The sequence below is a fragment of the Polyodon spathula genome, chromosome 11 (assembly GCF_017654505.1).
Source record: "Polyodon spathula isolate WHYD16114869_AA chromosome 11, ASM1765450v1, whole genome shotgun sequence".
In the NCBI taxonomy this organism is placed as follows: domain Eukaryota; kingdom Metazoa; phylum Chordata; class Actinopteri; order Acipenseriformes; family Polyodontidae; genus Polyodon; species Polyodon spathula.
In genome coordinates, this window is record NC_054544.1 from 42327749 (window position 1) to 42340123 (window position 12375).

At 37.7% G+C, this 12375-nt stretch overlaps 1 protein-coding gene across 1 annotated transcript; it reads left to right on the forward strand.

Annotated features, from left to right (window-relative positions):
• Window positions 1-1929: 1929 nt before the first annotated feature.
• im:7152348 (uncharacterized protein LOC559250 homolog) lies at window positions 1930-5880 on the forward strand. Its single transcript, XM_041264867.1, has 4 exons — window positions 1930-2019; window positions 3291-3625; window positions 4563-4664; window positions 5058-5880. The coding sequence occupies exons 2-4, from the start codon at window positions 3303-3305 to the stop codon at window positions 5095-5097; spliced, it is 465 nt and encodes a 154-aa protein (XP_041120801.1). The 5' UTR covers window positions 1930-2019; window positions 3291-3302; the 3' UTR covers window positions 5098-5880.
• Window positions 5881-12375: the final 6495 nt, after the last annotated feature.

Below are 12375 nucleotides of genomic sequence, written 5' to 3' on the forward strand. Positions count from 1 at the left end.
ATACAAAAATAAAGATTGATTGATTGATTGATTGAAATACACAATATAAATGTTTCTTGGTGGCAAAGTTTTAAAAGGCGTGGTGTTTTGTACTAAACATTTTATAGATTTTTCATCTTGATTTTTTTTTTTTTTTTTTTAACCAAAGATTTATAACAAACCTCCTACAGTATTTAAAACTACCAAACTGTATTTGAACTGAAAGGACATCCAGAATCATCAAAAATGAAGTCGAAAAGTAAAGCTTTATAGTTAAATGTCTAAAGAATTAGGTTCTTATATTGAAAATTCAGAAGCACCTGGATGTTGAGCTCTGGCAATCAAAGCAGGATTGGACTCATCACATTGCAGTTCCTTTGTTATGCAAACACACAGCAACTCTTTACACAGATTACCTCAGGGAGCTAAATGTCAAAGGGACGGTTTAATCTAATAACAGTATTCTTGCCTAATGCGATTCTGGGTGATGCACATTGTTAAGTAACTGCGGGCCAGGATTAGCTGACAAAAAGAGGCCCAGCTGCGATCACTAAATTAGGCACAGGGGGTAAAACCCAATAATTATAGCTTTCAACATGACTGTTCTATAGTATTAAATCACTAATCTTTACAATATAGCTTTAGTAAATAAAATGTGATACATTCTTTCATTTCCGGTTTTAACATCGATCTCCAAACCATTAATGAGTTTCCTCTTCACTGCTTGTCTCTGATTCCCATCCATTTCTTTATTTTGTTTTTAAACACATTCTATTGCACTGAGAAAGGCTGAATAGGGCCCCTTTAAGAGAAAATATTTGTCCACTTTGATTAAAGCAGGATAGCAGAACATATGTTAAATCTAACTGTTCAGCAGCGAAAGCCTGGAGGAGAGAGCAATGCACCAAATACTTATAAAATTAAGAAAATCTATCTGAAAAAAACATCAGCATTAAAAAAGGGACTGTAAAACCATATTGAAATGTATAAAAGGGACATTGCATTACAAAACAAATATTTCTGCCTAGTCCCTTTAACAGGCTTGCCTCTCATTAGCATTAAAACTTTGTTTAATTTTCTAGACTTCATTTTAACTTTGACTAGAGCCCTTTATTATGATACCACCTCACCCCACATAAAGTTCTGGTGTTTCTGATCCCATCTCCTGCAATTCATCTGCTGCACCCCTTACTGAGCAGCTCTTAGGAGTGTGACTAGCACAGTGCCATGTCACAATAGACCCTCAGACTCTCGTTCCTCTCTACCAATACACATGCAAAATCTGTTTGGCGGAAGCATGGCAAACTACACAATGGCATCCACAAAGTCAGGATAGAAAAGGATTGTCTTTTTCTTGGGGGTGTCAGCTGTGCTGCTGAATGGAGACATGGTTGACGACTGAGGCAATGAAATGACATTGTCATATGTATTGTTTTTCTAGATCACTTGACGGTCTCCTTTTCTTGTTTTTGAAAGGTACTTTTTTTACTTGAGTTTTCAGAGGCACATCTGCTGGCCAGTGCGTTGTTATTTGAACTTGTCTGTACATGAGAACCCCTATCCCATTAGAATGATTATCAGGTTTGTTTTAGTAGGTCCTTGAATATTTATAGTTTTAAACAAATGTAGGGTTTTTACAAGGGAGCATATTTCAGGGAGCTCATATCAAACTCAAAATATCTTTGCAAATTTGTATTTGTTTTTTACTTCAGAGGGTGGGTTATCAGCTTGGTTGTGGCCTCCTTGTTGCCTTAGCAACTTAGCCTCCAGGCCATGACTGGGTAAGTGTTTAATGGCTCCTCCACCTGCCACAAGCCAACTGTTACCAAACAATAGTCCATCTGCATAAACACATTATGAGCCCACCCCTTTCACCCCAGATTGTTTTTAAACTCCCTTCAAGTCATCTAGGCTCCCAAAACTCAGCCTGCCTGCCTGCCTGCCCGAGTGCCTGCCTGCCTGTCTGTCCTGGAGGACCCCAAAGAGACACTTTTGGGAGCTGTGAGGATTTATTGGCTGGAACTGAACTCAGATTCTGAGGTATTCTTTTTTGTTTGGTTGGGGCGTTTTCTTTACTGATAAAGTGATTTTTTTTGATAAAAGATTACATGAAAATAGTAACATTTCATATGAATTTGCAATTGTTTTCTAAGACTGAAACTAGAAGTAAAATGCCCTCACCAATTTCAATTATGCTGATTGTTTTTTATTTGTGTACTGTATGAAAAATAAATATGTAAGAAATAGGCTGACAAGGCATTGATATTGATTACATTATAGAAACATATATATTATATATTATACATATCCATGATATCTGTAGCATAGAATATACTGGGAATGCATGATGGACTCAATGAGATTGCAGATCTTTCAACATGTGAAGGAAGGACCAATAATTACCAGGTGGGACTCCCAGAAACCTAACCACTTCCACAACTTCTCTTGCTGGCCAAAAAATGTTTTAGACATTTAACTCACCAGAATTTTTGTATTTTATTTTGACTTTAATCTGTGCATTGACATTGAGTCCCAATAACACACATGTTGTCATTGTAAGCACAGCTGATCTGAGTAACAAAAGACCAAAACAAGAAGAGTTACATTCCTCCACGATTAGCTTGTTTCTTTGCGTAAAAGAATTGACCAGTGATTGATCAACTGATCCTAAATCTACCAGTATATACTACATATATAGTAAAACCATGACACTGATGCAGACATTAGTTGAAATGTTGATTTCAATTTAGACCTCAAAGTTTATGCTCAGTGTTAGAAGTCATAAACTTCTTGTGGTCCTGATTTAATATTTATAAGATGCCTGTATTTGTCGGTATTTAGACCAGTTACTTGATACCACAAAATGGTATTGCAAAAGTCAACCCGGAAGCCAAATTAGTGGTACAGTATTTCATATTGGATTTTGAAAGGTCACATTTTCCAATTTTTAAAATTTTTAAAATAAACATAACAAGTTCTCTGGCTTTTCTGTTCCGTACCACCTCATGGACCATTATTGCTGTGTTACCTGTTTGACAATGTGGGCAATGATCCTTGCACTATCAGTGCACTAGAGCGGCCATTTTGAAAAGAGTTTTGAAACAGACCTTAACATTATAAGTGTAAAAAGTAGTCAGGATGTTAACAATGAAAAGAAAAATTACAGGTACATTATTTAAACAGTTGCGATAGCATTTCCCAGGTATACAAAAGAAATGGAGATTTGACGGATTTACAGTCCAACATTTGGAGATCTGACAGTCAGTTCTTTGTCCGTTAACCTAGTTAACCTGTCATCTACCCAAACCCAGATCCAGTTAGCAATGGTGCCATCCGAGGAGATGGAGTGCGGGGTGTGCTACCTGCCCTACTCCCGCTGCGGCCGCGAGCCTCGCCTGCTGCACTGCGGCCACGCGTTCTGCATGGAGTGCCTGGTCTGCGTGGCGCGGGAGAGGGTAGGCATGCTCACACTCTGCTGCCCGCTGTGTCGGCAGACAACCAGTGTGGGACGAGGGCTCAGACTGCAGGAGGTGCTGTGGGTGGACACTGTGGTGTGGAACCAGATACCAGAGAACGAGGAGGAGGAGGAGGAGGAAGAGGAGCAGGAGGACCAGATCAAAGTGCTCACTGAGGGGCAGCCTGAATGGTAAGCCCAGTGTTTTTTGCATTTATTTCAGAATCCGGAGTCAGGATATGAAATATAGTAGTTAGTTTGAAGGGTGCAATTAGTCGACTGTCACTTTTCTAGCTGACTTATAGGTATTACCCCTTCTTCAAGCTAGAATATCGCTAGTTAATCATCATGCATGCTCAGTATCAGCAACTACACAATTTCAACCTATAAGTTGATGGAACACCAGGGATAGGGGTCAGGATCAGGGAAGCTAGGTTCATTCTGATTACATCTCATGCTGACTGAGTTTTAGGTGGAATGTCTACTAAACCCTTTTTGCAGTTAAGAAACTGGAAATCTATAAATTGTTCAGATTATGGCTGGTATATGCTATGACAGAAGAACCTGTTGAAAAGGGCTAGAGAAATGCCAGTAGCATTTTTCATTGTGATCAATGTTACACTTCCTACCATGACCACAATGAAGACATGATACACAAGTGGAAAGACCATTTTTAAAACTTCACTAGGTCATGATTTCTAAATACTGAAAACATCATAATAAACATCCATTATTTGGCAGTGGTCACATTCAACATCAACATCCACATCATTACCACCTAATGTTCAAATTTTGCGTCATCATTTTCAATCCTGACCTCACCATGATTATACAATACATTCATTATGAACATGGAAAGGAGGCCAGCCAACTCTGGGATTGGGGTTTGGGATAACCATGGTTTAGCACTGTATAACACATGTAATACAATGTGCATACATCTCCCATACAGCACTCTATAGAAGATAGTCATTTACAAGTTATTACATATTGGAAGTAACAATACATATGCTGTTTTTTGAACGGTTTGTCCTTAGATATCCATCTATCTCAGGATATGAACAGTCTCTGGAAAAAGAGACAAATCTGGACTTCTTATCACTCTCACTTTCTGTCTCTCCCTTTGCAGCTCAGCCCCACTTCGCTTGAGGCCAAAGCTCAAGATCCCTTCATTCCTGAAAAAACTCAATTTCCTGAGGTACAGGAGGAGCACCGAAGAAAGATGTAACATGTAAGTGTGATTTTTTTTTTTTTTAATCAACGTTGTGAACTGCATGGAAGTGTGATCTTTCACCATTGTGAACTGCATGGAAGTGTGATCTTTCTTTTAATCAACACTGTGAACTGCATGGAAGTGTGATCTTTCTTTTAATCAACAATGTGAACTGCATGGAAGTGTGATCTTTCACCATTGTGAACTGCATGGAAGTGTGATCTTTCTTCGGATCAATTGAATGTTTACCTTCAGTAAGCGTTTCAATTGAGTGTTTAATGTTAATACACTCTCTTAACCTTAGGAAGTTTGCAATATTTTGCAATATTTTATTTTCTCAAAAGAAAATGAGAATGCATTTCCTAATGCACTCATGTGGTGAACTCATGGCTGTCATCTCTGTTTACACAGTGAAATAAGAGCCTGGCGCAGGAGGTCCAGTGAAACATGAGAGGGATTGCCAGTACCCCTGTCTCCACATAGAGAGACGAGAACAGGGTGGAGTCAAAGGTCTGAAACCGAACAAGCCTGTTTGGCAAACAGCTGCACAGCCAGGCACGGAACCACTGCTCAGGAAAACAACAAATTGAAGTCACCCCAGTTCAGATGCTGCCCCGGGAATACCTAATTACCACAGTGATGAGACTTGTCATTGCAGTACACACACAGTTATACAGGATGATTCATACTTCACTTGAGGGTACGTGAAGGAAGATATGCAAAGTCTATGATATAGACACTCTGTGATAGTTTCCCCAGAGGGTTGCTCAATAATGTCAACATGTATGTAGAATTGAAAACAATAGAAAACAACAATGTTGACAGAATTCTGAATCACCCTGTATATAAATGGGATAAAAGCTGGTAACAAGAAGGACTAAAAATGGACTGCTAACTTGCCTAAGACCTCCCCACAAGAAACTGGAAACAGAAGAAGATTAAGACCAAGAGAAAGAATTGCAGAGCAGTTTTGATGAAAAAAAGGTCTATACATAATCATATTTCCCTAGTAGGTAATATTTCTTAATAAAAAAAACAGGCTATTCATTTTTGATTCATTGAAAGTTTCAGGAACCCATACCATTAACACCTGACACAGTGAAAGTGCTCTGACCCCCTCTCCTGTTAAAGTAATCAGTAACCTGGAATGACAGCTATCTTTCTGTGAATTACACTCAGCCACCCTTTCCAGGGATTTTCAGATTGCAACATGATATTTAATTGTCAACCCATTTTATTTATTACTTGCTTTGTACACTTTTAATATTTTCTTTTGTATTTAATGTTTAATAAACATGGATTTAATGAAAATCCTTCAGCTTTGAATGAGACATGTATTGTGCATTTAAAAGTTGTTTGCAGAGTTCTCATTAACGAGGCATCCATCCTCTGAAGGTCCTGCCAAGACTGTAAGACAGGGCTAAGCAGATTCTGCTGACACAAGACTTTCAAGGACAAGCTAATCAAGCTAGTAGAAACTAAACAGGTGTTCAGTAAGCTAGCAGATTTAAACTTGGCGTGCAAACTCCTCCCCCAGCCCTCCTCTCCTCCCATGCATCTGACCTGACCATTACACCAACATGATGGCTTTTATAAGAATTGAAACAATCACTGAAAATAACTCTATATCACATTTCAATTAAAGAGTTCTACAAATCAAGAACAAGCATTTGATTTTTCCTGTGCAGCTAAAATCCCACTATTTAAACTGCATTGTAACTCTCTGCACATTGTTTTGGTCAGTATAGTTTGCTAACTACCTACAATCAGTGGTATATTATGTGTAAAACACCCAATAATACTCTACAGCCATTGTCTTCCCTTATTTGATTTCTAGTTGCAGCGTCACATTCAGAATCTCTGACCCACTACCGCTTTACAGATCTTGTGTTTGATTTATTCATCTCCCATGAATCACATGGAAATAATGATTAATGAAAGTTTTCATCCAGTAATTTGGATATGCACCTGAACTGTTCATAGTTTAAAGTTTTTACATTTTCCAAGTGTTAAATGTTTCAAATTTTTTAAAAACGTTTAATAGTTGTCAAAGCTATGCATGTCAAATATAGATGTGTTTATACAGAGCATGTTCAGTACAAATTATGTATTCAATATTTATTAAGCTTATGAATTCAATTATTATTTATGTACACATGTAGTCTCATCCACATTAATGTTGCCGTGCATCATAAAAAAGTAACAACACTACAGGCTATAAAAAATGGCCAATATTCTTAAATGTTTATCAGTGTTTAATCCAGGGGTCTCACAGAGGCATGTCTGGTAAAAGCCCAGCTGTGTGGTGTGCAGGGTGAGTCATACAGTCAGGGGAGTGCAGGTTTGCATCCTGGCTGTGCAAAGTCAGTGGTCTTTGCTGGGGATTCCAGAGGGAGCATCGCATTGGCTCGAATGCTTCCATGGGTTTAAACCGACAGGGACTGTTTCTATCCTTCGTGTAAAATGGACCCTACCAGGCAGTCACCTAATGAGCTCAAGTGGACACATGTAGTGTTGGCACATGTCCTCCAGAGGTCTGTAGCTTGCTGACATCCGCTTTTGAACTCCTGGGTGTAAAAGAGGACATCCCTGCAACAAGGGGGAGATGTTCTGAAAGACCCATCTTAGGATCCCGTCAATGCAGCGCTGCAAGGAGACGGGGCAGGGAGAGAGTGCGTTACCTTTCACTATGCTTTATCTGAAGTCAACAACTGCAGTTCTTTAAAAGACTTTCAATCTGAGATTATATTTGAGAGCCTGTTTATCTTAGTTACAAATATTTATTCATCATAAACGGTATATCACCCATGAATTTTTAATCTAAGTAGGAAAAGTCTTTCAGATTCAGATACCAGAGACAAAGATTTCTTTGTAAACCATTTAACAGCAGGATGTTAACACAATGGACTTGTCTAAATTGGAGGTTTATTTCTATCTAGGTACCGGTGGCAAAAGTAGGTATTTTATTTTCTAATTGTAGTGAACTATCAATTTCTTAATGTTTTTCCTGATCACATTAAAGGGATTAATACAAAGAACCACAATGAAATGCACATATAGGATATGAGACATCTGCTTGAATGTAAAGTCTTCTGTCTTTTATTCCATACGGCTCTTTATGTATTATATAATCAATACATCTTAAACATTTTATAGAGAGAACGAAAAAAAAAGATGAGACCCAAAATATTCCTTAATCAAGTGAAGATGATTTTAAAAGAAATTGTATGGTATGGGAAAAAGTCATCTCTGCTGTTCTGATGTAGTGTAGGATAAAAACACTGTTTTTTTGTTTTGTTTTGTTTTTTTGGTTTCAGGAGTTTTTTTCATTTTGTCTGTGTTTATTATTTAAAACCTAAAAACAGAAACACTGGTTATAATACAAAATAGATACGACCACATTAACAGCTACTAAATTCTGTGCTCATATTCATAATAAGCAATGTTGGGGAGCAAAACTTTACTGTAATTTGATTACATTTTTTAATCACTATAATGGTTCCTTTTTCAGACAGGTAATAATCCATCCATCCGTTCACATTAACCTCTTAATCCTATAAGGGTCGCGGTGAGCCAAAGTCTAACCCGACAGACACAGTGAGCAAGGCAGGACTACACCCTGGACAGGACGCCAGTCCATCGCAGGGCACCACACACACACAGGGTAATTTAGAGTGACACATGTCTTTCGACTGTTGGAGGAAACCGGAGTACCCAGAGAAAATCCACGCGAACACGGGGAGAACATGCAAACTCCACACAGACAGACCCCAGGGCTAGAATCGAACCCACGACCCTGGCGCTGTGAGGCAGCAGCGCTAACCACACAATTACACTATGTAAAAAAAATGATGCACTGTACGTACTTTTAGTTACATAAGAAAAGGACTACGGCTAATGCATAACGTGGAAATCAGAAATCAATTTAACACTTGGAGTCAAACCTTACATGTCACATGAACACGCTTTTCATATCATCATGCTGGAAAATAGCTTCCGAGGAGGGAGCGAGTGGGTTTGATAGTTGGATCTTCAAAGAATATTTTAAGGCTGCAGCCTGACCAAACTCTATGTGAACTGTGCCTGAGAAGTAACTATTTGTACTGTCACTGGTTACATTTGTTCAAAGTAATAACTAGATAACATTTTGTTCAAATAATTTGTAACAATAACAGTTTCCAACACTGATAATAATTAATAAATGAGTCACTTGTATAAACCATTAAACATATACACTCCCAGAACAGACTGTTCTTACACTGGATTCCCAACAATGTCTGGACTAAACGGCACCATATTTTAACATAATTCACAAACAGTTTAAAAAATGTCATTTTTAAGGCACTATATCATTTAACCAGCTACATAGCACCAAACCTTGAGTGTGAGTGTAGTTTGGAAGCAGCTGGCTCTCTGCTCTGCAACAGGCGACTCTTAATTACCAGAACAAATCGCTTGTTTTATTAACCCCCAGCTGTGCAAGGCAAATAGAGTTCGGTGCACAGCACAGATGTCAGGTTTAAAATGTTTACAATTCAAAACAGTCAGGTCCCAAATAAAATAGCAATGAATGGACCCTGGTGAACGAAAAAAGAAACAAAATAAAAAAACATTATAGGGTTATAAGGGCTTTTAATCTGTTAAAGTTTGATTAATCAAATCAGAGTTAAATGAAATAAGAGAGTGATGAGGTTATGGAATGGCTTTCATAAAGATACGTTTTTCATTTGTTGGGTGACTTTAAGAAGTGTTGGGATCAACCTGTTACTTGGAACCAGACAAGCCTTGATGGGCTAAATGTCATTCTCTTGTTTGTACATTTTTTTATACACAAAGCTGATGCTCAAATGGGTTCAAGATAATGAAGTCTCCATAAATCCTACCTGTAATGCCCTTCCATGTAGGCTTCACACATGCAGGGTTGAAAGAAACACGAGGTATAGCAAATATGTAATCAATTAATCTAATGGTGACCCCTCTATTTCACTTGACACCTTGACCCAATCAGGTTGAGGTAAGCTGTTGCTTGTTGGGTGATTTGTCGCTGAATTACCTTAATGGAAACGCAACACAGGTAAGATTTATGGAATTAGTTCTTGTTAAAAAAAAAAAAAAAAAAAAAAAAAAAAAAAAAAAAAAAAAAAACAAAAAAAGAAAAAAAAAAAAAAAAAAAAAAAAAAAAAAAAAAAAAAAAAAAAAAAAAAAAAAAAGTGCTTTATTCAACATCATTTATACTGATTACACCGTGTAACAAATTTTTTTTTTTTTTTTTTTTTTTTTTTTTTTTTGGTTCCTGGGTAGTAAGTGTTATTTCCTAATTGCTTATGCCTCAAAAGTATAGAAAATTGTTATTATTCACCACAAACTTTGCTTTTGTGACCAGGACAGTGATATTTCAAAATATCACTATTTCCAATGGGAAAACGGGCAAATGTGTGTCTTTTCGTTCACATAAAGTCAGAAAAAAACAACATATGAATCCAAATTAACATGTATTTATACTAAAGTAATACAAAAATGACTACAAAAGATTTAGAAGCGAGTAGTTTTTTGAGATTTACGATTATGCTGCAAAGTTTGTGGGGAATAATAGCCATACTTTTGAGGCATAAGTAATTAGGAAATAACACTTACTACCCAGGAACAAAAATTGTGTTACATAGTGTTATCTTTATCTGCTACCTGCCGCAGCACAATTCAACATTCTACACAAGACATACATTTTATTGTTTAAAAATATCCTGGGCCTGGAGTAAAGGTCCTGTCTGTGCCAGAGGGCTCTCGACTCTCTTCTCACTGCAGGACTGGCAGCGCCACGTCCCACTGAAACAACAACCAAATGGGTAGGACAGAGGTTTTCATAGTCCATACAGCAGTCTAATAAGCAAATATTGGGGCACCGCTGAAACAACTAGGTCAGTCAGACATGCCAGAAAACAATACTCCCCTTCCTTTAAGATGTAACACCAAGTATTAAACACTTTTCAAGAAGGTTGTTATGATTTTGTCAGTGGTGTGCCAGAGGAAGTGTATCAATATGGTCAAGGCTAGTTCCCATAAGAAAACACATAGCGGAGGGATGGAGGCATGGTTTCAACTGAGGGACTGCTGTGATCGGATACATCTTTTTAAACTCCTCGGCTTGTCATTTAATGTCATATAACGTTTGGGGGGAGGGGTGTGGGTATGTTTAAAATATGTCAAAAAGTGAAGGGTAGTAAAAATGAGGTACTAGATTGGTCCATATTTGACCGATAGGGGAACATAAAACCTTACACAATTGTGGGTAAAGTAGAAAATATGTCAACTAATCAGCTTTAATTAAACTAAGACTGCCAATTCTTGATGTTACAATACTTATGAAAACCAAAAAGTGGAAGCCATCTGAATATTTGTAAACAGAATCCATTCTGTTGTCTTTCTTCACAAAGTTGTCACCTCATTGTAAAAGCTCTCCTTTCGATTTTAAGTAATCAAACAATCAAAGAAACTACAAAATGATACTAAAAGCCATAATAACAGTACAGTATTTTAGGTTAGATTTTGAATGTAACATTCCCTATGTAATTTCCCTATTTTTTTTTTTTTTTTTCAGTTTTTGTTACGTAGATGGAAAACTACAAATGTAATTCAATTTGTTAACATAACATTATTCAGAAGGTTTCATGAACCAAAATGACTTAAATAGGGTGATGCAAAGCTTTTAGCCATAGCTGTAGAAATCAAAAAACATTTCAAAGGGTGCAAGTCAAACCTTACACCTCACATGAACACGCTTCTAGTATCATCTTGACAGAAAATAGCATCAGAGGAGATGAGTGGGTTCAATTGTTGAATCTACAAATAATATTTTGAGCAGCAGCTTGACCAAACCAAAAAAATGATCCCTGAGAAGTAACACTGTGTACCTGTAACTGTAGTTAGTTACAGTTTTCTTCAAGAAACTTGCAACTGTAATAGATTAGCTATAAAGTAACTTCCCCAACACTTTAGATAATCCATTATTATTCCAGTAGCCTTCCAGTAAACCCTTATTTGTTGAACATTTTCTAACCCAGGATTATAGCACTGGACAGCAATAACGAGTGTTCCCTGAGTACCCCCCTACCCACCTGGGGATGACTGTGAGCAGAGGCACCAGACAGTACAGGTGGAAGGCTCTGGGACAGCCGTCACAGTAGATGAGCTCTCCTTATGCACAGCACATTGATTATCGTTCTTTAGGATCTGCCACACCAAGCACTGGGGCTGGCATCTGAGAACTATCCTTGCAATGTCTACACCGTACAGGATAACCGAAGATAGCTGTTATGCTGACAGAGTATTGATTAAATTAACCCCTTTGTTTCTTTTTGAAGTCGTGAATGGATCTGTGGCAGGTTGGCGAGTGGAAAGAGGCCCAGAGACAGACTGCAGTTCAAAAAAAATAACTATTTTATTATTAATAAACACAAAAATGAAAGGGCACAAGGGCCAAAACAAAGCAATTTCAACACAAAGAAAGACAAAAAGCAAAACTTACAAAAATAACAATTTCCAGGCTGGGCAATGCCTTCACTGGATTCAAACTTTCCAAGCAACCAAAAAAACCCCCAACCTGCTTCCTCAGCTCCCTCTCCCCAAATGAGAAGCAGAGGCCTCCTTTTATATCAGGTGGCTGGGCGCTGATTGATCGTTAATCAACCTAATCAACTAATCAACCCCAGCCACCTGAACATAATAAACCCAG